General features: G+C 56.3%; 1 protein-coding gene across 1 annotated transcript; it reads left to right on the forward strand.

Moving 5' to 3' along the window:
- LOC111154628 (SSU72 homolog, RNA polymerase II CTD phosphatase) lies at positions 1–27,166 on the forward strand. The gene is made up of 5 exons (XM_022514363.1): positions 1–171; positions 9,998–10,141; positions 24,483–24,622; positions 25,153–25,271; positions 26,660–27,166. The coding sequence occupies exons 1-5, from the start codon at positions 92–94 to the stop codon at positions 26,759–26,761; spliced, it is 585 nt and encodes a 194-aa protein (XP_022370071.1). The 5' UTR covers positions 1–91; the 3' UTR covers positions 26,762–27,166.

Genomic DNA, 27,166 nt, shown 5'->3' on the forward strand with positions numbered 1-27,166 from the left:
GGCGCCGCGGCCGCCATATTGCTCGCGCGGAAGCGGCGCGGCTGGGTGGGCGTCCCGGAGAGGTTGCGTCGCGGTCGTTGCGGCCGCCGCTATGCCGTCGTCGCCGCTGCGGGTGGCGGTGGTGTGCTCGAGCAACCAGAACCGGAGCATGGAGGCGCACAACATCCTCAGGTAGTTGGGGCCTCCGCCCTGGCCTAGCGCGCCCCGTCGGACGCCGACCCGCCGGCCGTCCCTGCGGCCCCGCGTCCTGCCCGGCCCGTGCTGGGCGGCTCCCCGCTCCCTTAGGCCGGACGCCGGGTCGGCCGCGCCGGGCTCGTCGGCCCCGGGACCGAGCGCAGCGAGGAGCCCCTAAGGTTCGGTCGTCCGCGCGAGGTTTCGGGTTCTGAGCCCGGAGGGTCCCGGGCGCTCCAAGCTCCCGGCTCCCGGTGAAGCCTAGGGGCCGGTGCGTTGGCATCCGCTGTGCTCGCGCGTCTGTGCCTTTGGAGGTGGCGGCCCTTCTGTGGGGTGTCCGCCCGTGAGTGCCGGCCCCGGGTTCGCGTCTGCGGGGTGGTCGCGTCCCGCGACGGGGTGCGGGCCGCCTGGCAGTTCACGGGCCCGCCGGAAAGCCTGCACGACTCGGCATAGCCCACAAAAACCGAAACCCCGAACACGGGCACGGCCCGCTTTGTTAACGCCATGGAGTTGTGTCTGCGTTTGAGTCTGGGGCAAAACATGCCCTCCGCGCCCAAAGCCTCCAGCCGCGCGTTTCCGGGCCACACGGGGGTTCGGCTTTGCGTTTCTGGGGTGCGTGTCCGCGATGCTGGCGTCGTGTGTGTAATAAAGCGTGTGTCCGTCACGAGGCCCCGCGGGCCGTGACAGTGACCACTTGCGGGTGGAGTCTGGTGTGCGGAAAGCCTCTTCCCGGAGTGTCCCCGGCTCAGAGGACAGCAGCGCCGCCGCCTCTCCGTGACCACCTTCCTCAGTAACCTGGAGAACTTAGAATTTTCTGCACTTTCTCTCCTTTGTCTGTCTTTCTGTCTGTTTTTGTTTTGTTTTGTTTTTTTATGCCGTGTCAGAGTTCAGGTCTGCTAATTAGGAGTGTCATCTTTCCTAACCTGTCCCACACTGCCCACTGTATTCACTGTCGTTTTTCGTCAGAATGGGATGTTTTGAACCTAACAATTCATTGTGAAGGTGGTTTTTAAACAGAAACCTTTACAATTGCAAACTTGTTTTAAAACTAGAAAGTGCTGGTATGAAGTTTACAGGTATTTAAAGTTCAGTAAATTTAAGGAAAAGAACGTAAGGTTAACACTCCTGGAAAGTTACGCAAGGAAAATGAAATTTAATGTCCTCAGTCAGAAGAGGGGATCTGGAGACCGCCTCGCTCTGCTGATTCTGGCTGGCGGTCTTTAGTGTAAGCTCTTAGTGTCTGCGTAACACATTTCAGGTGAACTCTACAAAAGGGAAATGGTTTTTTTTTTTCTTTTTAAACTACCTGTAGCAGTTTTGTCATGAAACCAGTTCAGAGTGGTGGTAGCCGGCACAGCAGTGGGTCTCCTGTGGAAATGGGGGTGCAGAAGAACCCTCCAGTAATCGCCAAGTCAAATTCTTGGGTGTGCTTGTACCCATTTTACTGTGTTTCAGATTTGCTTCAAAAAGAGACTCCAAACGAAGGTAAGTTTAGGGTAATCTGTATTATTATTATTTTTTTTATTTTTAAAAGATTTTGTTTATGTATTTGACAGACAGAGATCACAAGCAGGCAGAGAGGCAGGCGGGGCGGGGGAGGGGGGAAGCAGGCTCCCTGCTGAGCAGAGAGCCCGATGCGGGGCTGGATCCCAGGACCCTGAGATCATGACCTGAGCCAAAGGCAGAGGCTTAGCCCACTGAGCCACCCAGGCGCCCCAGGATAATCTATATTATTGACATCACGAATGTGATGTTGACTTAGACCTGAATCTTTAATTGCTAAAATACCTATATTTGGGGGATGTTTTCATTTGTTAGAAAATAGTGTTACTTAGAAGAAGATCTCTTTGCAAACAATACATTGAAGATCCTCACAGGATCTGTGTGGCACCTTCTGGGTGTGTCCTGTGTGTACATACACTGAAGGGAGAGTAAAATGTTTTGTAATTTCTCTCCACATGATGTTAGATTTTGGTGGTTATTTTGTTGTATTGAATTTGAATACATTTATTCATATTGAGTAATGGCAGTGGTTACAAAATTAGGACACAGTAATCCAGACGAATTCTGTGGAGCAATTAATTTTGTAGCCAACCCCGGGTTAGTAGACATTTTGGCTGCATTTTATCTTTTGTTCTTAAAATGTCAACATCCTTGTGCCATATAAATACATTTGCACAGTTTTTTGATTGTTTCTTTGGATGAATTCCTAGGGGTAGAATAGCTGACTCAAAAAGTAGGCATATTTCATGTTTTCATATATTTTGCCAGACTACCTTCCAGAAAAGAACCTATTTATAGAACTCCTGTTTTCTCAATCTGGGCGTTATTTTCATTTTTTCATGCTGCTAGGGCAGAAGAGGATCTCGCCTTCCTTTAGTTTTGAAATTGCTATTAAGATGGAACGACTTCCCATGTCTTTCACTTTTCACAATTATTTATGGCTTTATTTCTATTTGGATTTTAACAGCGTTTAAACGCATTTCTAAGAACTTGATAGGGTGGTTTTTAAAGGTGCCTACAGAGGATCCGCCTGAGACCTTATGAACGTCAAGGCCCTACAGAAGGTGTTTGTGAAACACAGGCAATATTCTGAAATAAATACTGGAAGGAGCGCAGTTAAGTGAACCCGCACAGGGGCTAGTTTTACTAGTGAGACCCTATTTTACTTTATGTGTTATGGCCCCGTTGCAAATCGTCTCTCTGTTTTCTGACAAGTCAAATACAAATGGTAATAAATGTCGGCACTTCCATCATATACACGATATATCGTGCACACACACACACTTCTCTCTCATGTATATCAGTGGTCCCTGGGGTGATTATTTTTGATCGTCTTAGACTGTCTTGTTTCAAGCACCAGCTGTGGGAGCTCTAGGGTCTGTGGAAGCGTTTTCCACGGACGCCTCTTTCTGTTCTTTGTACACTGTAGACCAAGATTTCCCTTTGGAGCCGATTATTTTTTTGTTCAGAACGATCTAGATGTTAAGGGGCATGTTGATTCTTGGAAGTCCTCTTTGTCTAGCCATTCAAAACAAATTTTGTAAGACAGACTTCTGCAAACTGCTGAACTGAGTTCTCGGGTCTGTTTTCAGTCCCAAGGCAGTGTGATTTGGGGAGCAGGAGCAGAGAGGCTGCAAACAAAAAACTGGGTTGAGAGTCAGTCTCTTGAGCTCTCTCTGCCAGGTGCCTTCTTTTCTTTCTCTCTTTCTTTTTTTTGAGATTTTATTTATTTGACAGAGAGGGAACACAAGCAGGGGGAGTGGGAGAGGGAGAAGCAGACTCCCTGCTGAGCAGGGAGCCTGATGGGGGGCTCGATCACAGGACCCTGGGATTGTGACCTGAGCCGAAGGCAGACACTTAACAGCTGAGCCACCCAGGCACCCCATGCCAGGTGCTTTCTTAATGCCATTTGATTTCATCCTTGCAGTCCTTAGATGTCTGCATTTAACACATGTGAAGAGGCAGTGCCCAGAACAGGAAGCCCTCGCTCATGAGGGACAGTAAGGATTTGGACATAAGGGACTCTGGTTATGATGAGTAACAGCACTGAGACTCCAGATGAATAAAGCATGGGCTGAAGAAGGGTCCAGGGTGAGGGGAGGCAGCAGAATCCACTAAGGTCCCGTGGTTCCCCAGTTTGGGGTGGGGCTCTCAGATCATCACCAGAGCATGTGGGCTCCCCGCCACACTGGAACTGGGGCAAAATTGGACGTCCTCTCCCAGATGGGACCAAGTCTGGGGCAGCCTGTGGTTGTGTCGCAGGAGCACCCCCATTCATGTTGCAAAACTCACTCCCTGATCTTGGACCCATTTCCAGAAATCTCTTGCCTTTACCAGGGAGGGGTAGTCAGCTGTGCCCTGCAGCCTCTCTGCCTACCTCTTCTGGTATTTTGGTTCTGGGTACCCTTGAAAAAAATAAACTGGGAACTGGTTAGGAAGGTGAAAGGATTAGAAATCATGACTTTTTAAGAAAGGCAGGGAATGCAGAAAAGGGGTCTACAGAGGAACACATTTGCCTTCCTAGGTTTTAAGGGACTGCATTGTTTTTTTTTTCTTCAGGAGGCAGAGCTAAAGTGAGGAGGATGATTGGAGAAAAGGCGGTTTTTGTGCGAACATGGATTCAGAACTGGGTAGACCAAGTGGGGCCACAGCTCCCACAGCTAAAACGTTCTTTCCCGTGTCTCCAATTTTTTACAGACAAGAACGGGTGGAGCCCGGAGCAGGGAAGACAGCTTAGCAGTTTCACCCGTGCTAGTAACACATCCTTGCTCGGGGCCACGGAGGGTTAGAGCAGGAAAGCAGCACGCTTGTGGTTGGTTGTCGCTGGACCATCCGAAGTGCCAGATCTCGAGGGCCTGCTCTGCTGTCCCTGGGTGGGTGGGTGGGGGCACCGGACAGGCTGGCGGCAACCAGCAGAGCGGGGTGGCCAGCAAAGAACCAAGGTCGAGGAAAAGCAGCTGGGGAGGGAGGGACGTCTAAGCTGGGGTGCCGACGGGGGGGACTAAACGCAAGGTGCACTTGTCACAGCGGGACACCGGGATCTCATGCCTAGCTGCTCAGTTTTGTTGTTGACCTTGTGGGAGGACGATAAGGTGTGAATCCTGGGAAGTGTTTACTGAGACGAGTTTATAGCGCACATTTAGCAGGCGATGACCTAGGTTTTGCCGGAGCGCTCCCGCTTCAGGGGCGCTCTTGTTGCCGGCACCTGGCCGTGCAGCTGCACGTGGGCACTCGGGGTTGCCGGCTTGCGAGCAGTCTGTCGGTCCGTAGGTGTGAGGTCATCGCGGGCTAGACGTGGGGCTGGTAGCAGTGAGTGACGTGCCTGTAGGGAAGGTGACCTGGGACTGTGAGCGCGTTGTGCCCTACTTAGAGTCAGAGTGTGCTTACTGAAGGTTGGCCATGGCTCTAGGATTCCGGTCTTGGCCAAAGAAACGCTTGAAATTGATTAATAATCTCACCGTGGAAAATAAAAAAACATGGCGTAGCCCATGCTGTTAATTTGGTGTTTGCTTATGGTCCTTTTCGGGGTTCGTTTGAACATCATCATTTTACTGTTAGCCATGGGGATAGCAATGGAAAGAAACAGTTCTCTTTCCCAAAATTTGACATTTTCTGTGATAGGTTCTTTATGATAGATCTGTTGGTATTTGTAAAGACGTTGAGCCTCTAGGTTGTCGGGAATGTTTTTTTTAGCTTCGCTTCTTTATGTAGGATCATTGTCACACAGCGCAAGATGGGCGGCTCCGCCTGCTGCGTCAGCTTCGAAGAAACAGCACTTCTGTTGCTAATGAGCCTTTTTGCCACTTGGGAACATTCTGTTGGGGGAAGAACAAACTGCACTTCATTTTTATTTTTAAGTACACTTGACTGCCATTTCAGAAAGTTGGGAAGAGCAGTGACAACAGACCCCCGGACTGTTTGTGATGGTGGAGGGGAGGCTACCTTCATTCCGAGTCCCACCTGTCCGTTTGCAGCTCCGGCAGTCCCCCCTCGGAAGCCTGGTTAGGCCGGGTGGAATGTTGGGCTGGGTTATCTTTGGGACGATCTGCTTTTACAGATGTGGATAGACTAAAAGCGGAGAATCTTCCATCTGGACAGCTATGCAAGCCTCAGACCCTACTGTGACAGAAGATGCGTGGAAGAGAGGTGGGCCTGCCAGGTGCCATCACCCCAGCCATTCAGTCCCGGGCTGCCCCAGCGGGAGGGGGGATGTGAGTCCCTGCACCAGGGGCTCTCCCATCTGGAGCCTCCCGGGAGCCCTGTGGGTAGCTTTCAGGTGGCCTGTCTCCCCTACCCCGGCCTGAAACACTTCGGGGCCCTGTCCAGGGTCTCTGCGTCATGGGGTGTGTGCTGTGAAAGGCTCTGAGGTGCTCTGTCCCGTTTCCCATTTCCCCATAAGCGGGCTCTGCTCCTGCCCCGTGGCTTTCTCCATCGCTGTCTTCTCACTGTCCTGTGTACTGGGTGTTTTCCCTACTTTGTTGTGCCCCCTGCTCACCAGCCCCCAAATGTCAAAGGCGAGAGCGTTGGATCTGTTTTGATCTTACTGTATCCCCAGCACACAGTAAGCCCCAGGAAGCGTTGTTGAATCAAAGTGGAACGGCAGGCCTGCCACCAGTGACGGTGGTGGTGGTTTTTAGGTTTTGAAGTTTGAGCGCTGTCCGTGGGGGTCTTATTTCTGTGGGCTCTGTGGTTTCATAGTGCACGTCCCTCCTTCCCCCCACCTGCTGGAGAGGCTGCGCCTTGACATACAGGTGTTGGGTGTGTGAATGGCCGAGCGCCCTCAACGTAAACCCACTCCTGGACACAAGGGAAGTGATCGGTGGTGTCGGCTTACCCGGGTCCGGGACACTTGTGCCACTTCTGGGCGCCTTGCTTTTCCATGAGACACACAGAAAACTCAAAGGAGACTTGAGGGTTGGCAAGCTTCAGGGAGGGTCATGCTGCCCATAGTTAGTCTCAGGAGTAATTCCTCTTCTCCCCTCAGTGATGTGTGGTTTTCACATTTCAGCAGCCAATAAGCTGTGGGCGCAGCGGGAGAATGGCTTTGGGACACTCTGGGGAGAACGGCCTGGAGCTTGAAACGCAAGCTGCTCATTCCGGGCAGTTCTTAACAGTGTGGGGACGTGTTGGCACCACTTTGTGTTCTCCATGGTGCTCGTGCCCACAGCCTGCTCCTCTGGGACTGTCTTAGGGGGTTGGGACCGGTGCGGAAGCGAGGGCCCTGCCGACTGACCTTGGGGCTGTTGAGGTGGCCTTCGTCATGGGCTTGTTGGTGCTTGGGAGAAAGTGTGTATTTTAGTGTCACCATCTGGTCAGGAAACAGGTTCGGATTCGGAGTGAAGGTGGTCTGCGCGCACCTTTTCGGTGCACACGAGTCAACTTGTGCCACGCATCCGTGCCCTGTGGCTGGGCCCCGTCACCCTGTGGTCACAGCACAGGTGCCTTGTGATCAGGTATTGGAAATGTTGGTCGTCTTGAGGGTTGTTGGGTTTTTTCTTTGTGAGGGTTGTTTTAACAGGTCAGATATGCGTGGGGCCTGGTGTGCTTATCAGGAGTCTGCTGTTAGGCTCTGTTCTTGGTCCCAAGTGACCCTCTGGGGGGTCAGCTTCCGCATCTCATACTTCCAGGGGCACAGGCATGTGACTCAGCTCTTACCAACCTCAGAGGACTCGGGTGAGGTGTTTAAACGAAACTTGACAAGAATGCTTCTAAATTTCACCGTTGCAGGATGTGCCGGCTCGGTACTCAGCGCGTGCCAGGTGCGGGGGCCCCCCTTCCGCGGGGACACAGCCTCTCCTGGGCCCCTGTGCCGCTGGAGTAGGATGCGTTTCCACTCTTTGCTTTCTCTGTGAATAATCGCAGGAGTTTTGTGGTGTGTGTGGCACCCCTCACCTCCTTCTCGTTGGCCATAGGACCCTGCTGGGTGGTGGGACACACAGGGTGGCTCTCGTCGTCTTTGGGTCCATTCGGGGCTGCAGTGAGAGTGGTACGGGGCCGTTTGCAGAAGGGACAGCGGCGTCCGCTTGCTGGATGTTGGCACCTTCTCCAGACGTTCGCAGGTCCTGTCCAGCGGCACCACCTGGGTGAGGTTTTCCTGCGTGTAACATTGTTACTCACTTGCTCTTTGCCAGCTACTTATTTATTATGTGCCTGCTGGGGACACGGCAGTGACAGAAGGGACCACGTCCTCACCCCGACAAGGCAGCGGGACCGTGTAACCCATAAGCAGGCTTCCACCTTTACGTGATGTGTTTCTCTCAGGATGAGTGAGATTAAGCTCTTACCTTCCCTGTGACTTTTATGCTCAGACCTTTGCCCCTCTGTGGGGTTTACTCATTTCATTTTCTAGGTCAGGGTGTTCTCCGCCTTGGCCCTGAGGATGCTTTGGGTTGGAGGACTGTCCCGTTCATTGTGGGCCTTTAGCAGCGTCCCTGGCCTCTAGATGCCAGGAGCGCCTCCGTTGTGAAAACCGAAGTATTTCCGGACACAAAGTAGGAGTTGCAGGAAGACCTAGAAAAGCTTGAGACCGTTGTCTCCGGGGATCTTGGGCCAGGCGGGCCTGGGAGAACGCTGGAGGCACCGATGGAAACACGCGTGTTCGCCGCACGTCCTGTCGCCCGGAAGCTCCTTCAGATGTGGCCGTTACATGGTTTCCGCGTAGGGAGCTGTGATGAGAAAGCTGGTTTTCTTCACACACTACTTTTTTTTTTTTTTTTTAAGATTTTATTTATTTGACAGAGAGAGAGATCACAAGTAGAGAGAGAGAGAGAGAGGAGGAAGCAGGCTCCCTGCCTAGCAGAGAGCCTGATGCGGGACTCGATCCCAGGACCCTGAGATCATGACCTGAGCTGAAGGCAAAGGCTTTAACCCACTGAGCCACCCAGGCGCCCCTCTTCACACACTTCTAACACTTACGAGTTCTGCTGAGTTTGGAAGCTGGCAGGTTCTGTGCCAGACGGACGGTTGCACAGGACCGCAGCCGACCCGAGGGGTTATCAGTGGCGACACCTGGGAGGTCTGCTTTCAGGTGACGTTTGTTATGGCACAGGTTGTCACTCACAGGCTGCGCTTCATGACCCTCCCCTGGGCTTGTCAGGAGACGCACTTGGTCCTTTCCCTTCCCTTGGACTCCAGGTTACCGGAGTCGGCACAGCTTGGGAGCTGTTTGTTCTTGAGCCTCGTGGCCGATGTGACGATGAAAGGGACTGCAGGGATGCGCCCGTGGGCCTGACACCCCTGGGCCCTCAGTTCTGGATTCCTGGCGCGCCCCAGCCCATAGGATGTCGGGGGCCCGACACGTGGTGCTCCCTGTGTGGCGCGTGCGGTCAAGTCTGTGGGAGAGTCGTAGGAGTCACACACAAGGGGGTCCTGGGAGCCTGAACCCTGCACGGCGGTCCCGGCGACGGTCGGCTACGCTCCGGAGGAGCTCTTCCCTAACTCCGCGCGCATGTGGGGCCTCCGATGGCCAGAGCGGGTCTGGGGGGATGCGGTGAGCAGCTGTGGTGCTCATGGCCACCCTGTAGCCGTGCCGGCAACCATTCGTCTTCCGTCTCGATCGGTTTCATCCAATTTGGGTGTGATATGATGTAGAATTTTTTAAATTTATTTATTTGACAGCACAAGCAGGCAGAGAGGCAGGCGGGGGGGGGGGGGAGGCAGGCCTCCTGCCGAGCAGAGAGCCCGATGCGGGGCCCGATCCCAGGACCCTGAGACCATGACCCGAGCCGAAGGCAGAGACCCTAACCCACTGAGCCACCCAGGCGCCCCGATGCTGTAGAATTTTTTTAAAGACTTTATTTCTTAGAGGGCCCTGCGTGCATGTGAGTGGGGGCTGGTGCAGAGGGAGAGAGGATCTCACGCCAGCTCCCTGCTGAGCGCAGATCCCGACGCAGGTCTGGGTCCCACGACCCCAGGACATGACCTGAGCCGACACCAAGAGTCGGACACTCAACCATGCGACCACTCAGATGCCCCGGTGTGCTATAGGATTTTTTTTTTTTAAGATTTATTTATTTATTTGGCTGAGAGAGGGGACACAAGCAGGGAAGCGGGAGAGGGAGAAGCAGTGTTCCCCATCCCGGGACGCTGGGATCATGACCTGAGCTGAAGGCAGATGCCCAGCAACTCTGAGCACCCAGGCGCCCTTATGCTGCTATAGGATTTTTTTAAATTTGTGAATAAAATGCTGAAAGTTTAGAATTTATAAACATGTCTGTAGTATCAGCAGTTACTCATTCTGTCTGTTTTCCATTCCATATTCCTTGGCTTTAGAATTTTGTATCTTAAACCAACTGTGATTTTTTTCTCTCTTTGTGTCTTTCAGCAAACGGGGATTCAGTGTCCGGTCCTTCGGAACAGGAACGCACGTGAAGCTCCCAGGGCCAGCACCCGACAAGCCAAATGTTTATGATTTCAAAACTACATATGATCAGATGTACAATGATCTTCTTAGGAAGGACAAAGAACTGTATCCCAGTGGGTCGTCCTTTTAAAAACCCCGCGTGCTTGTCTCTGGCAGGTGTCCTCTGACGTGGGTGTCGCTCTGGCCTCCGGTCTAGGGCTGTCTGTGATGCAGGTACCCAGCGGCTGCCTTGGGGTACGGTGCTGAGTCACACGGCACATGTGGTGTGCAGGGGGCGTGTGGGGCCTGCGGGAGCAGACGTGGAGCCCATGTTGACAAGGTCGAGGGCGGGTTCTGGTGTAATGTCGGCCAGGGCAGCAGAGGTGAGGAAGGCAGGGGCCACAGAGCAGAGTTGATTTTCCTGCTGCAGGGCTGCCCACCGTTCCCCTCCGCAGGCAGGTGTGTGTATGCACACGGGAGCACAGTGTGCGCGGCGGCCCAGGTAGGCGGCAGCCTCACTCCTGTCTACCATGTCTGCTACCAAAGGAAGCACGTTAGACGCAAATAATTTGAGAGAACTTCATTTCAGGAAAAGGCAAAACAGACTGGATCTGCTACTTAAGACCCATGTGAAAGAAAGGTATTTTTTTTTTTATTATTACTCATTTTGAGAGAGAGAGCACGCATACAAGTGAGAGGGGCAGGGGGAGAAGGAGAGGGAATCCCAAGCAGACTCCGCACTGGGTGCCAAGGCCAGTGAGGGGCTCAGTCTCAAAACCCTGAGATCACGACCCAAGCTCAAACCCAAGAGTCAGATGCTTAACTGACTGAGCCACCCCAGCACCCCATGAAAGGTATTTTTCATTATAAACGTGGCGTCAGGCTGTATAGTGGTTAAGATCATTGTTGCCTGGCCGTTGCCCGGGGCACTTCATGATCACGTGTACTACTCTAGAACTTCTGGGCCTTCCTTGGTACAGTGAGGGCTCTCTAGTTCTCGGGATGGAACCCAAACATACACCAGGTGAAAGGAACATAGGCACCAGAGAGAAAAGTCTGTCTTCGTGTTGGTGCTCTTGCAATTTTAATAAATGACAGATGTTTTCTGTAAATCTGTAGATTACTTAGCACGGAGTGTGGCCCCAAAGGTCACGCTAGCAAAATATGAAAAGGGACCCTGACAGTTGCTCCGTCTGGCCCAGTGCTCGCCGCCCTCAGCTACACTTAGAAAGCTGTCGGGCGCTGAGGCAGAGTGCCGTCGTGGGCGTGTGGGGCTGTCTGTGGGAGGCGGGAGTGCAGGACTCGCGGTGCAGCTGACCCGAGGTCCTTCTGGGAAGTCCTGGGTGCCCCCCTTTCTCACAAGCGGCAGAGCCTGCACTGGGGAGAAGACCCTGCGCATCCCTGGTCAGCTGTGTCCTGGTCTTCATGTCACAGTGCCGGGTGCTGGTGCGCTGCTCACGGCCTCCCCCCGGGGGCGGGGGCGGCCTCTGGCTTACCCAGAGGCCCCATCTCAGAAAGGCTGCTCTCCCTGAAATTCTCTTTTGTGTTGAGAGCTGCCCTTGAGCCTCGAGCAGAAGTGACCACTAGCCCCCTTGTCCTAGAGACACCATGACCGTAACTCCGGGTTTTCTGACTCTGTGTGAACTCTCCACGTGTCGTGAAGCTTCTCTCGAGACAACGTCTGTTTTTGAAGGTTTTCCAGCCAACACCATTTTTAAGCTCTTGTACTCAGAGAAACCAAAACAGAAAATAACGTGCTTGTTCATACTCCCTTAATTAACACAAATGAGGCCTTCTGCCATCGGAGCTGACCATGGTTGCTCTGTTCCTAGGAGGGGGCAGCACTTTCCCGTGTTTTAAGAAGACTGGAACGAGCGGGATTTGGAGTAGGAGGTTGGTGTGCGCGTCTCAGCAGTTCTGAATGAAGGAGCAGAGACCAGCTGCTCAGAATTCAGAATCTCCTTGTGAGTGGTCTTCGCACAGACGCACGGTCTCCCCATAGAGCATCCGGTCCTGGAGGCATCCGTACACGTGTGCCCTTGCTGCATCATGGGGAAGGTGTGGTGGTTGGGGGTCATGACTATTTCCAGTGTCACCAGCAGAATTTGCCTCCTGAGACCCCGGGTAGGAAGGTCACCTTCACGGACCGCCCCTTTGAGTGCCCCTCATGAGGCTCTGGAAGAGAGAGGCCTTTGTCAGCTAATTGACTTCACTTGGGTGGGATTTCTGTCTTCTAGCAAGGGTGCCAAGTACATCCCTGGACCAGTAAAGGAGGGGCATCTGCTCCCTGGGGAGGGGGTACGGGGGGATGGGTTGGTGTGCACACTGGCAGGACCCTGGGTTTGGGGGCACAGGCCTTCCCCGTATGAGGGAAACAGGGAAGGAGGCAGCGGCGATCAGCTGTGTGTTGAGGGTCCCACACCTGGCTTGGGAAGTGCTCTGAGGACAGGAGGGGACTATCTGACTAATGATGGGGGTGGGGGGGAGCTGGTGTTTTGGTTGCTTCCGCATTGGCGTCTGATACAAGAAGTGGAAGAAGCACCAGAAGCCAGGCCTGTCACCGCGAATACTGGGGCTTCTGGGGACGCGATGGTTTTAGGATGTAAACCACGGATGAAACAGGATATTCAGTAAGTTGCACATTTTCAAGGGTGAGCGTGATGTCACAGGAGGAAAGTGGTACCTGACTGGCAGAGCCGGGAGGTGAGGTGGAGTGGCTGGGGACCGGGCTCCCCTATGTGTGCGTGCACGGGGCGCTGGAGGCTCAGTGCAAGGCCCTGACGTTGAGCTCTCAGTACGTCTTGGCCCACAGTCCTGTTAGTGTGGAAGCTCCTTATTTCTGAAACTCGCGCTGTTTGTAGGTGGTTTTCCCTATGGCTCTCCGTCTGTGGGCAGGGTGGCCCCAGGGGGTGGACGGCCAGGCACTGGTCTGCGGTCCCTGCAGGACCTGCCCCTGGGAGCACGCGGAGGCCAGGGACTCGAGTTGGGACAGAAACCTCATTAAACTAACCCTCAACTAGTTAGTGAGGCTAGACTGGGCTGGTTACCAGTTCCCTGTGGGGATTATCTGCTGGTAATACAGGGAATCCCTGTTGGCCTGACCCTCCGCAGACCACCAGAAACGTCCGCTTTCTCACTAGTGAGGGCCACAGAAGAGCGCTGTTGGGAGAGAGTGCACGTGGCCGGCGAAGTGCGGCCGTGGGTGCTGCTGTGCCTCAGGGTTGAGCAGCCATCGCCATGGCAGATTTTAGCACATTTTCAAATCTCATTTAAATTTAATTAGTTAACATAGTGGATCATTAGTCTCAGAGGCGGAATTCAGTGGCTCCTCGGCTGCCACACACCCAGGGCTCCTTCTATCACGTGCCCCTCCTCATGCTGTCACCCCGCGCCCCTTCCAAAAACCTGCTTCTGTGCCTGGGTGCCCCCCGCGTTTCCTGCACGCGGGACCCTGGACTGGGCTCCCCCAGCGTGGTTGAGGCTCACCCTTGTGCCAGCGAGGGCCAGGCTGTCTTATTTTTAATGTGATTTATTTTAACCTTTTTTCTTCCTTTGCCTTGGAGTTATTTTTTTTTCTTTAAGATTTTATTTTTTTCAGACAGAGATCACAAGTAGGCAGAGAGGCAGGCAGAGAGAGAGAGAGGAGGAAGCAGGCTCCCCGCAGAGCAGAGAGCCCGATGTGGGGCTCGATCCCAGGACCCTGGGATCACGACCCGAGCCGAAGGCAGAGGCCTTAACCCACTGAGCCACCCAGGTGCCCCATGCCTTGGAGTTATTTTGAATACTGAGCAGCCTTAACCGTGCCCTGTGGGCTCGAGCAGGGGTGGAGCTGGGTGCAGGCTCCAGCAGACCGGGCTCCCCTGCTGAGGGAGGGGTCTGAACCCTCAGCCCGCCTGCACGGTCTCGCTGAAACAAGACCGCAGTTCCTTCGCGCTGGAAGGGCCCTTCGGGGACTGCACTCCCAGGATTGCTGTGCCCCATTGGGGGTCCCAAGGGGAGGGCTGCCGTGCCTTTGGGAGGTGTTCAAACCTTGCAGTAGATCATCGCTTTGTGAACTACAAAATCACTTGTCTTAAACAGTCACTATGTAAATAATAGTGGCATTTTTAATATGAGAAGAGATCATTTGCTCCTAAACTCCAATTGGAAACCCGAGTAGAACGAACACTTTCCGGGATCCTGGCTTTGCGCACAATCGGGAGACACTAGGTGTGAGCCTGTATCCAGCACGTTTCTCTAATTTTTCTCCATCTTGTGTACTCACCTTAGGGGTTTGGCTTTTTTTTTTTTTTAAGATTTTATTTATGTATTTGACAGACAGCGATCACAAGCAGGCAGAGAGAGAGGAGGAAGCAGGCTCCCTGCAGAGCAGAGAGCCCGATATGGGGCTGGATCCCAGGACCCTGAGATCATGACCTGAGCCAAAGGCAGAGGCTTAGCCCACTGAGCCACCCGGACGCCCGTGGGTTAGGTTTTTTAGCCACATTCTCACTGTCATCCTCTGGCTGCGCTGTCTTTGAGGCTTCGGGCTGCCGTGTGTGCGCAGGGCCCGAGTGACACGAGGCCTCGAAGCAGAGCCATCTGGATGACCCAGCACCGTCCTGTAAACGTCTCTTCTTGTGATTTCCTTAACGCTGTTTCTCTAGCTTACCCAACTCCTGGAACACTGTGTGGTGTAGACAGACTCTCTTGATGTGGGGTTGGTGTGACCAGTGCGGTTGGGCTGTCTGGTCTAGGTTTTGGAGAGTCAGTCACACTTGGATCTTCGCCTGCAGGGGGCGCCCCTCCCCCCAGTGTTGTTCAAGGGTCCCCTGTATGTGTACCCAGGTCTTCAGGGTGCGATTTTTCTTGTGTTGGGGTAAAAGCTGAAAATAAAAATGAATTCTGAGATTGCTGGATCCCCACAGCCTCCTGACCTCTGTCCTGAGTCCGAGGCCAGTGGATACAAGCCCAGGGTTCTGTCCTCCCTGAAGTCCTGTTGTTCTGCAGTACGGCCACTGGTCTTTTCCTTTTGTTCAGGTCTGCCTGGGCCCGTTTCAAGCTCAGTGGGCCGTCTCCCACTGTGCTCGGCGGGGGTGGAAGGAGCTGCCAGGGCCGCTGGTCCCATCATGGGAATGGTTCCCACAGCTCAAGCCGGAGCTTTCCTCCCTCCCCCAGCGGGCTCACGGAGCTGGAGGTGCTTGGCCCCACCCCTTGCCTCGCTGTAGTGGACCTTATCTCACTGCACGCTGGTTGGCAGCTCCGTTTTTAAGTAGTTTTTGAAAACAGTGTTTGTTTAACAAATGAATGTGTTCTGAGCTAAACACTGATCTAGAGAAACTCTGATCTAGTTTTGCTGATCTTTAAGTTTTCAGGTTTTAGGAAAGCACCTGTGCTTAAAATAGAAATCATGACCTTACACTCCAGAGAAGCAGAAGAGCCACCATCGGGTCTCCTCTAGGGAGAGGCCGGACGTTGGACACAGACGGTTGGCTGGTGGCTGCCAGGGGTCACTTGTGCGTCTGGGCGTAACAGAGCCACGCTGACCGCACCCACGGCTTCCAGAGCTCGCCCAGGGCCGGGAACACACGCGGTGGTGTTCCCAGCCCACGGTAGGTGAGATGCTGACGCCAGGTGTGTTGAGAGTGGGTTACGTCAAGTGGATCACACCTGTGGTTTCCCATGGCCTAATAACCCCACGGATGGTGGGAGGAGGACTCCAGACCGGAAGGTCTCCTCGCCGCCAGGCCTCCCCGCGGGGCAGTGGTTGGGTTGGGTGCCGGGGCTCGGGAGCTGGCGTGGAAGTTTCCTCCAGGGGCTCCCAGAGTCTTGTTAGTGCAGCTTACCTGCTTTGCAGAAACCGCTTTGATTTCCAAAATGAACTTACTTTTAATATAAGGAAGTTCTAGCTCAAAAGCGTTTTATGTAGTGGTTCTCAGAGTGTGGTCTAGGAGTCCAGCTGTCCCCACAGCCCTTTCAGAAGATCCCAGCCTCAAAGCTGTTTGCCTTTCTCACTCTCCCGAAGTGTGCCAAAGGCTCTGTCAGAGGCTCCCACCCACCGTGTCCCAGTCCTCCCTCTGATGGCTGATGGGCTGCGTTTGTGTTCTTGTGAAGCCCAGCGACAGCCCCACGATGGCCCCAGACCCGCCTACTCCCTGCAGCGCTGGGCTCGGCGCCTCCAGCTGTCTTCCGCCTCTCAGGACAGGGAGGCAGGGGGATGGTCAGAGCTGCTGGGTCCAGCTGGTCACTGTGAGGCCTGTGGAGACCAGACGTGCGGGGTGTGGGGAAGCCACTGGGCGCCACTCGAGCCTCACAGCTTGCTGACATAAGAGCAGCCATAAGAAACCTCTTGCTTCCACACTCTGGTGCTTCACCCTGAAAACGCGGGCTGAGGGGTGTCTCCTGGATCCGTACAGGTGAGGAGTGGCCCAGTCTTCCTGCGTGTGCCCCTTTACTTGGCGTGCTTCTCCGTAATTCACGTGTGTGGTCTCCTTTGGCCTTTCTCCCCTGAATCTAAACTTGGAGTTGGAGCATCCTGTGGCACGTAGTAGGCCCTGGATGGTGGAAATCAGGTGAGCTGTCATGACCTTTGAGAGGGGTGGGCTTGAGGGGCAGGTGGGAGTGCATCCTCTGCCCAGGCCCGGGGAGACTGCCCAGGCCCTGACCCAGGAGGACGTGTGAGGGGCGAAGAGTGGGTTGAGCAGGAGGGCTCCGGGGAAATGCCAGGCTGAGCAGGAGGTGTGGGTCTGAGTCCCAGCGGTCCTTACAACAGGCACAGCTCGCCCACCAGCCTTAGGGGCGGAAGGAGACTGAGGGCACCCTGAATGGAGACGCTTTACCAGCTGTGTCCACCATGGAACAGACTCCTGCGTTTGGGGGTGTGGGCACTACATCAGGGTGTCGTCCTGCCCATGCTGTGTCGTCAGCACATGCCCTCGGCCCTCTGTCCGGGAGGGGCTCCCAGTGGGTGTGTGACCCCTGAAACAAGGAGCTTCAGGGACACACGTTGGGAAGAATGGGAGAGAACTGTCCTCAGCACCTTCAAGGCGGCCTGGTTCCTGCCCTGGCCCCAGAGCTCATCTGAGCCACATGTTCGGCCTCTGGCCTCTTCCTAGACGGCAGCGGCTCCTGTCCCAGCCTCACTCGGGGCACACTGGGCATCGCATTACCCCAAGAGTAAGATTTTGAGGTCTTTATGATGAAAAGCCTCCGCCAGGCCCTGGTTCATGCAGTTCTGGGTGCGTTCCAGTTGGGAGACACTTAGTTACGCCCTTCTCTCCCGTGGCCTCTGCTCAGCTCGGTTTCTGCTGCTGGTGAACCTCGCCGACCGCTCTGCCTTGGCCATGGCTGTTTTCCCCGCTGGCTGTTCTTGGAGGCCTGTGGCTCTGGCTGCTCCTGCTGGTCCCTGTGAAGAGTGCTGCGGGGGGGCGGGTGGGTGGTTTTACAGTGACTGTTGGCCCCTCGGATGGGCTCCTTACCCTCCCCTTGAGCCAGTTTGTTGTGCAACATGTGTTGTTGGGACAGCGTGGAGGCCGTGGAGGCCGCGCTCTGGGGGCGGCGGGCGCCCCGGGCTTTGTCTGGTTACTGCGCCCTAGTCCTGCTTTTGGTTTGCCTCTCTTTTCTTTTTTAATGTTCTTTTATGGCAAGACAGCTCTTTTTCTTTAGCTCACTTAGGTAATTAGAATTTCAGTGGGGAAGGAGGGTCCTTTTATTTTTTCCCTTGTACTGTGTTGCAGTCACGCGGCGTCTGGGGCTTCGCAGACCATTCCCAGCCCGCAGGTGCTGCCTTCTGCTGGCAGACGGCGTCCAGCGCGGTGGCCCGGCGCGTCCGTCGCCCGCTGCTGGGCTCGGCCTTCTTCCCCACGGGAGGCTGGGGACGTGGTCCAGTCTTGAACCATTTATGTAGAAAAGACATGGAGTTGGAGACTAATTCGTAATTTCAAAGCTTTTTCTTTAAAAAGTTTCAAAAAGTAAGATCCCCTTCTCTACAATTCATCTTCAGCGTCAGCTTTTAGTTTTGAGGTTAGAATTTTGATAAAATCAAACAGCTGGGGGTGGGCATGTGTGTCTTCGAAACAAAGACCAAGGGGGCTCCCGGCTGGCTCAGTGGGCAGAGCTGGTGACTCAATCTCAGGGTCGAGACTTCGAGCCCCACGTTGCGCGTAGAGCTGCTTCAAACACGCATACACAAAGACTAAAAATAATTCTCCCACTGTAATTTTACTTATCCAGCCAAGTTACTTGAAGTGTTTTTGTGAACATTCTCTCATATTTAAATGAATGCAGTGTTCTTCCTGGTTTGGACAAGTGGTCGTCCCCTAGTTCTATTATTTAAGTCTCCTACAACATACTGGAACAGGGCACTGTGATGACCCTTGTTGCCTGTTCACATCAGGCCGACTTCCAGGGGCCGGGAGTGAGACCCTTGCTCTCACTAAAGCTGGGGGAGCCTTAGAGGAGGTCCTGAACTTTGACCTCACTGCCCCCACCTCCTGGTGTCCCCCGGCATGAAGGATCCTCCAGCCAGTACTTTTTTTTTTTTTTTTTTTTAAGATTTTATTTATGTATTTGACAGACAGATCACAAGCAGGCAGAGAGGCAGAGAGAGAGGGAAGCAGGCTCCCTGCTGACCAGGGAGCCCGATGCGGGGCTCGATCCTAGGACCCTGAGATCACGACCCGAGCCGAAGGCAGCGGCTCAACCCACTGAGCCACCCAGGCGCCCCAGACAGAACTTTTAAACCCCGTTCGAAGGTGGGTGTTTCCTTTGAAGAAATGCGACGGCCTCACCCTCCCTCCACTGCTGTTGCTTGGTGCAGGGGGGTCAGAGGGGAGCTGCCATGCTGCGTGTGGGGCAGTTGGCCTCGCGGGGTGGCAGCACCTCCCAGAAGCATCTGTTCCAAGCAGCACAGCTCGCAGAGTGCCGGGCCAGGCAGATCACGTCTTCCTGCATCCACCGCACTGCCCCGGGACCCCGCCAGGACCGGAACCGTCCCCAGCGAGGCTGGGGGGGGTGGGGGGTGGGTGTTAGCAGCTGCTCTGGGCGATGCTTGTGCGCTGGGAGCTGAGGCTGGGGCTGCTGCCACTGGCGTGCACAGCGTGATTACAAACGCAAATGTCTTCTTTCCGGCACGTTCTCTGCTGGTTCTAGCCCGGTGGAAGCGACTTTGCCGCTACTGTGTGACTCTACGTGGTCGTGGGCACCTCTGCCTCCACGTGCCCGCTCTTGGCCCTGCTGCCTGCCGGCCGCGCCTCCCAGGCCCGGGTCCCTGCTGGGAGCGTTCACACCGCGCGGCGCAGGTGGGTGACTTGGGGGGGCCTCTGGGCGCCGCACTCTGAATGTGCTAACCCAGAGGCCTGTTTTCCCAATGTTCTTTATTTTTTCACGTAAGTAACACTTGTCCCTAAAAATGGCGCTGTCGGCCTTTCCTGGCAGGCTCTCAGGGCCTGTGTTCTCTGAGAGGTGCCGAGTGTGCGATACGCCGGTTCCCCGAGTTCCCTCATGCGTCTGCAGGATCCATTGCGGTCCTCGCTCTTCTGTTGGGGGCCGTGGCCGTCTGACTAACAGGAAATGGTCCTGAAAGGTCTGCGTGGAGGCAGGCAGGTGCCTGTCCGGCTTCGTCCAGAGGCCGCTGCCTGTGGCTCTTGGGGTTGTGTTTTTAAAGAGGCCTTCAGTGAAACCCCGGAGCTTTTGTTCTAACAAATTCTCCGTGACATGGGGTGGTGGGGTGGGGGGGCACACAGCATCTGGCCCTGCGTGTGTGGGGCCTGGCACCACTTCACGGTGTGGCCCCGAGCGGACCATCCTGGCCTCGCTGTGTGGGCCGGGGGTCAGGGAGGGCACCAGCGCATGTGTCCGCTGAATGCGCGGGCTCACGGGGCTCCCCATTCACGCCTCGTTGCTGATCTGAAGTGAAGGCAGAAGTGTTGCCACTATATAACCCTGAGATTCGAACTAAATACTCGAATCATTCCTGAGATGGGGTGGGGAGACCCAGTTCCCTGCCAAGGGGGGGCTCCTTGGACACCTGCCCCGCCCCTCACGTGTCGCACATTCCAGAGGGAGGCCCGGGGGGCAGGAGGGGTGTAGATCCTTGTGCCCAGCAGAGAAGAGAGAAAGGAAGGCTCCTGACTTAGGGGGTGCTAATTTCCTAGGCCGGGGAGTTGTCCTTCGTTACGGGTTTGGGAATGGGAAATTGCCCTGGATTTCCTGGGAGCACGGCCTGCTTACCTAGATGCTGTGTTCTGTCCTTGAGCCTTTGGGGGCTGTCAGACGCTCCAGTCCCCTGGGGCGCGGCCCTCTTCCCCAGCATCGCGCCCCCACAGCTGTGTCCTGCAGCAGTGGCTGCGGGGGCCTGGCCCTGGGCGAGCGGCTGGCGCTTGGGCGTTTCTGAGCTGAGCCGCCCTCGGCTCTCCCTCCCCAGAGGGCTCTTGGGTCCTGCGTAAGAGTTCTCGTCTCGCGTCTGTGCTTCCGTTTCATCAAGTCTGAAGCCGGAGGTCAAACTAGATTATAGGGATTTGAAAAGGCGAACAGGCATCTGGGTGCGGCCCACTCTTGGGGAGCCTCAGCCACAGAGATTTGGGTCACATCCAAGGCCAGAAAGCGGAAGGACCTGAATTAGGCATAGCCGCGTTTGGGGACAGTAGGTGTTGGTACCCAGCCTGCATGTCCTTGGGGCACTTTGCCCCGCATCTCGGAGGTAGACACCATCTGCGCGGGACGCAGGAGCAGCATTTGGTCCAACCAGGGCTGCGCGGCTGCCAGCAGCGCGTTGACCACGCGGTGGGTGTACGGGGAACCCAGGGCCCCCACCCCAAGATGAAGCTCTGGGGTCCCCTGGCTGCAGAGTGGGAAGACTTGGGGCCTGTGCCCCTGCCCCAATCTGTGGGCGTTGTGAGGCCCTTGGTCCCGAAGCTCCTTTGTGCCCAGGCGCCACCTCGCTGGGAGCCCTTCTGCTGCAGTCGTCTCCACTTAGGGACCCTACTTCTGTCCTCAGTGTCCCAAGCCTGTCTCACCCAGGTTTGTCTTGTGTTCGGCTGGTTATGCTTGTGAGGAAATGAGGCTTGAGCTGTGCTCACCTGTCCTTGGCAAGAGCCTCTGTCTGGCCAGGCCGGGCAGAGGCCCCGGGTGGGGGAGGAGTGCGGGGCGGGGGGTCCGCAGCAGATCCCTGCCTCGTCGTGGCTCAGGGAGGATGGGGGGCTTCACTGGTAAATCCGTGGCCTTGGGAGAGCGAGCATCCGGTCCCTTGTTTGGGTTTCTGTCGACGCCTTTCCCTTGCTCGGAAATGGCTCATCTGCTCTTGTCCCTCGTTGCCTTCAGCTTAGGCCTCTGCCTTCCCTTCATCTTCCTTCGCGGAAGCGTCTCCACTTTGAGCCCGGGCTCTGCCAGTGGCGGGCTCCACGGGCGCAGGCCCTGCGCTGCCAGCCCCTAGCTCCCTCCGTCCCTCTTCCGAGGACAGCACATGGGGCTTCCCCTGGGTGGGGAGAGGCTGCCTTGCGGTGAGGGCCTTTCTCTGGGGCCCCGGTGTCCACGTCCACCAGATGCGACGTGGCTTTAAAGATGAAAACGTCCGGCTAAGCCTCTGTGTCTTGGGCTGAGGAGAATATCAGGGTTGAAGTTAAACCTGATCTTGCCAGAGTTGCCCTGAATCAGAACTAGAGCCGCGTGCCTCGGCTGTCGGGGTTAGAGCAGCTCTTCGGGAGGACAGACGTGCAGGGTCCCGGAAGGGCGTCTTCGGAAGCACCCGCTAGCCTGGCCTCCGGGCCCCGGGCCCCAGCCGTCTCCGCTGCACAGACTTGTGTTTCCCGTTTGCATTTCAGCTTCGCGGAGAAGACAGGTCGCCTGTGGCTACTCGGTGTCCTGCCTCGTCCCGTTTCTCTCTCGGGACCCTCTCCCCTCCTGTAGCCCGCGTGTCTGCCCATGGTTCATTCGGGCCCGCACAGTGGCGCTTACGTGACCGTCCTTAAGGAGCGCGTGCTCACTGGTGGCAAGGTCTGAGTTGTCCGTCTGCTGGTTCAGACCCCGGAGTGTTTCAAGATGGTCCTTTCCATGCTTCTTTGGTATGGCACAGAGCACCAGGTCCCTGCCTGGGCCCTCCCACCCTCCAGGCTCCCCTGATCTGTGCTGGCCTCGCCGCTGGGCAGGGGGTCAGGTGGACGGGCTCACAGGCTGCCTTCACCGGTTGCAGCTGAGAGCCGTGAAGATGCGCCTTCTTTTCTTTTCTTTTCTTTTCTTTTTTAAGATTTTATTTATTTATTTGACAGACAGAGATCACAAGTAGGCAGAGAGGCAGGCAGAGAGAGGAGGAAGCAGGCCCCCCGCGGAGCAGAGAGCCCGATGCGGGGCTCGATCCCAGGACCCTGAGATCATGACCTGAGCCAAAGGCAGAGGCTTAACCCACTGAGCCACCCAGGTGCCCCGAAGACGTGCCTTCTGAAGGCCAGGGGCTGGGAGTGGACAACGCAAGCTCGAGCCTTGGGCCACGGAGCTCAGCAGGGCGGGGGCGGGGGTCCTCACCCAGAGGCCTGCAGGAGCCAGAGTGCGGAACTGTGGCTTCGTCCCCATCCCCTCGGCCTTCTGGAAGTATCTTGGGGTTCATGTGGAGGCTGAAGCTTCACTAGGAGCGCCCCCCCCCCCCATCGCTCCCAGGGCACTTTCAGTCGGTGCTGGGGAGAGGGGGCGCCCGCATGCCACGTCTTTGCCCCCGACCACCTAGGAACCCAGTTTTCCAGGCCAGTCAAGGTAGCCCCTTTCTCAGGAGGCTGTGGCCTCCCACTGAGACTCGGGCCTGCTGCTCTGCTTCTGGGAGTCGGCTGGCCATTCGCCAAACACGGGCAGCCAGGCCAGGGGCTGTTCCAGGCCTGTGTGTGGTGGGGCATCTCACTGCCCTCTGCTGACCTTCACATCCTGTCCCTGTCCTCGCGTGGTTCCTGGGGGAGCTCTGGGGCCCTGTGACTGGGAGCAGTAGGTGGGTTTGTGGGTTCGTCGTCAAGGGCTCCTGACTTGTGCACTTCCTGCTCAGCCCAACCCGGGCCTCGCGTCACTGCTGTTGGCCAGGATATAGCCCAGAAGGGCCGTTGCCACTGCTTTCCTCCTCCACTGCGGGGGCTGGGATGTGGTCCCTGAGCCAGACATCTTTTCTTTCAGGACGTGAACCCCAGTTTCCTTTGTTTCTCTTCCATATAAATCACGGAGGCTTAAGGGAAGGGCGGTTTTGCGAGGCCCTGGGGTGCTGCTGTGGGGTGTCTAGTGGTCGGCCAGCCCTTCTCGCCTCACCAGGAGCCGCGTCCCTGGGGGACAGGTCTATCTGCGAGGACACGCTGGTGCTCTGTGGTCTTCTTCCTGCCGGCAGGGGTGCGCGCTGTCCCGCCTGCCTCGGCCGCCTGTCCTCCCTGCAGCCACACAGGGCCTGCCCTACGCCACCTCTTCACGCTGGAGTCTGACGCGGAGCGCAGGAAGGACCAAGCGCTCCACGCTCCACAGCCTGTGCGTGGCTCACAGCCGTCCCGGGTGCAGCCGTGGCGGGGTGGGCTGGGCCCTGGGGACACACAGTGGATGGGACGCTTGGCTAAGAAATGACCGGACACAAAAGCACCTCCCTGCTGGCAGTGACGTCTTTTCAACGTAGAGCTCTTGCACGGCCGCTGGGCGCGTCTGGAAGCTCTCCGCTACCCGGACAGGCAGGGATGTATTCTGAGTGAGGGGAGGTTAAGTAAGTTGTCATCATCGAACATCTGGGAAAACCATCAGACGTGTCACTCAGAGACCCTCAGGTAGCGTCCATCTCTTAAATAGAATTAAGATGCTTATCCCCAGTTGTCAGGAACCCCCTTTAGGGCCTTTGTCCCTGTCTCTCGAGGGTGGTGAACCCTACCCCTGGGGCCCTGAGTATAGACCGGGTCGCTGGGTTTGCGGGGGGCGGGCCGCACACCTGCTGCAGGGCCTGTGTGTGTCCCCTGAGCTCTGAGGGACTCCGGCCGCTGGAGGCTCTGGGCCGCTCACTATTTCCAGTTAACCTGGGGCTTCCCCCCCCTTCTTGCTGCTGAAGTTGCCTTTCTTGGTGGTTTCCAGATTTTTCTGGTACTGCTGTAACTGAGCCAGACTTGGGGGGACTGGCTTTGTCTTTGCTGATAGAGCTTGTGCTCTGTGCGTGGTCACCAAGTTGCCCCAGGAGGAGTCAGAGCAGCAGGTTGAGGAAAGGCGGGCGAAGGTTGCAGACAGCAGCTCTCTGCCTCCCAGAAAGGGGTTGCTGTGAAGGCTGCAGCCTGTCTGTGGGGCTTAAGGCAGGTGCCTCCCCCACCGCCTCGTCTCCTGTGAGACCCAGAGGACGGCCCACTCCCCAGAATGGCCTCAACCTCTCCGTTGCTTCCGTGCACCTGCCAGGGTGGGGGGCAGCTGGGCTGGTGCACGCTGGCACCAAGCTGGACGGGGGGCGGGCGCGTCCCGCACTTGAGAAGTCTTTCCAAAGTCCCTTGACTCCAGCACTTAGCTACACGCAGAACGGCATCTTACACATGTTGGACAGAAATAAGAGGATCAAGCCGCGGCCGGAAAGGTTCCAGAACTGCAGAGACCTGTTCGATCTGATCCTCACGTGTGAAGAGAGAGTGTACGATCAGGTGGTGGAAGGTAAGGCCGCAGACCGGTTGTGCCCCACGTGCCTGGGTCACTGCTTCGCCCGTCACGGCCTCGGCGGCTGCCCTGGGCAACACACAGCTGCTTCCAGGGCTGGGGAAGGCGGACAAGGCCCTCATGAGGACGCCCCCAGCCCGTGTGGCCCGCCTGAGGACGGAGGTCGGGGTGGGAGAGCGCGGCCCTCTGCCGGTTGTGTCCATCTGTGCAAGACCACCCGCGTGTTGGCTGAGCACGCGGTGCAGGTTTTAGGGTCTTGGGGCGCATGGAGGGCGCCTGCGGAGTGAGGGAGCTGGGCATCTGGCGCTTCGTGAATGAACACACTGTTGGGTGCTCCAGCCCGGGGCAGCCTGGCTGCTCATGAGAAGGTGGCTGGTGTGTTGAGCTTGATGGTCCCCAGGTCTCCTTGAATCACCCCCACCAGGCTTGGAAGCGCTCAGGCCTGGCTGACCACCCCTGGACCAGGGACAGGTAGAGCAGGTGCTCGGGTCCTGTGGCCTCTGACCGCTGTGCTCTGTTCCCGGCAGATCTGAATTCCAGAGAGCAGGAGACCTGCCAGCCGGTGCACGTCATCAACGTGGACATCCAGGACAACCACGAAGAGGCCACCCTGGGGGCGTTCCTCATCTGTGAGCTGTGCCAGTGTGTGAGTGTCCGGCTCTGCTCTGGCCCAGAGCCAGGCCCAGGCCTGACCCGGGGTCCCCGGGAGCAGTCTGTGCTGGAGGGACATACCAGGACCACCTCCTCCTGACACAGGTTTTACCAGGAACGGGGCTGTCACGCGATTGGGTTCATGTTCATGTCGGGTTATTTTCGGGTGTCCGAAGCCAGGCCAGTGCCGATGCGGCTGCCGGTTTGCCCATCGACCGCGCAGGTTTGACTTAAGAACTTGCCTTTCGGCTTGTTGTGCAGTTGGTGGGAGCTCAGTGCCCTGCTCAGTGCCTGGCCATGTCCCTACCGAGAGCTCCTGCCAGAACTCTGATCAGGTCTAGCAGAGTCCAGGGGCCCCAGAGCTTCGTGGATGCTGTCGTGTCCTCTTCTTCACCCTCAGGACCTGTCGGTCATTGGCCTTCCCGAAGTGGCCCTGGGCATCCTCCCCTGTGTGGAAAACCGTAGGGGCTTTGTAGCTGCTATGTGGCTGTGCCCAGAGCAAAACATTTTCTCTTAAATGTGACAAAAGAACCTACCCAAGGAGAGAACCATACACCTTGCCCTCTGTTCCACCTGTGAGATCTGCATTTAAGTCAGCTGGCTCTGACGGAAAAATGAGGGAAACAAGTGGCTTAACTAGGAAGTCCAGAGACCCGCGGGCCTGGACTGGTTTGCCACGGGAGGGGCCCAGGTCCTCCTCTCCTGTTGCTTTCCACACAGCTTCTGTTCCCAAGATCCCTCAGGGCCCAGCATGGCTGCCGAAGCTCCAGGACTTGTGCCCATGTTCTGGCCATTATGCACGAGAAAGGACTGAAGAGGAGCACATGTCCCAGAAGTTGCACATGTGACTTCTATTTGGGTCACCCTGACGAGAAACGAGTCACAGAGGGGCTGCTCATCACTTCAGACAGGCACTGCTTATAGGCCAAGACTTAGGCCAGCCCACACCAGCCCTGAGTCAGCCTGGAGCCGGCCACTGGCCGCAGCTCCTCCTCGAGGGCAGTGGTTCTCCACCAGGGACACCTGGCCACATCCGCACACCTTTGTGGGTCTCACAACTTGGAGGGGACGTGAGGGGCGGCTGGAGCGTGGAGGCTACGACGGTGTTCAGCCGCACGGCGGGGTGTGCCTTTGAGCAAGTGGCTGCGCCTCTGCCCAGCGGGGGCAGGAGGCCCGTGCGCTCCCACGGTTTGTGTACTGGGCGCGTCTGAGGGCAGGCCTAGCAGCAGGTGCCCCGCCTCCCTCCCCTGCTGAGCTGCGGCCACGGCAGGCCCAGGGCAGGGGTGCATGGGAATGAGTGGGGAGACGGGTGAGGGGCAGCTCGGTGGGTGCTGGGGGCGGGCATGGGCCCGGGGCTCAGGGCGGCCCGCCTGCTCTCCCCAGATTCAGCACACGGAGGACATGGAGAACGAGATTGACGAGCTGCTTCAGGAGTTCGAGGAGAAGAGCGGCAGAGCCTTCCTGCACACGGTCTGCTTCTACTGACCCGGCGGGCCTGGCGCCCGGCGCGCCGCCCACCCCCCCGAAGCCATCTTTTCGAGCTTCCTTTTGTTAATACTTTTTCCTTCCTGATACTCATTTTTACTTTCAGGTGCTCTGCCGGCCGACGGCAGTGGTACCAATAGACTGTGCATAGGAAACGCAGAGACACAAATGCGCGGTTCAGAACAATCACGTTTTTTTCTCTCCCACGTGTACTTACGGGTGGGATGTTGATTATAAAGGTTTTTTTTTTTTTTCTTTACCCAAAACAGTAAACAACGGTTTATAGTACATTTCCCCCATGCATTTGTGGCTCTCGTTGTGGTTCCTTCCCTTCCACCCCCCGAACTTGCTGGAATGTACAAATAACCTGAATAAAGCATTGGGCTCTATCTTGCTGGGGAAGAA

The sequence above is a fragment of the Enhydra lutris genome, unplaced genomic scaffold, assembly GCF_002288905.1.
Source record: "Enhydra lutris kenyoni isolate GAN:26980312 unplaced genomic scaffold, ASM228890v2 scaffoldscaffold38, whole genome shotgun sequence".
In the NCBI taxonomy this organism is placed as follows: Eukaryota; Metazoa; Chordata; class Mammalia; order Carnivora; family Mustelidae; genus Enhydra; species Enhydra lutris.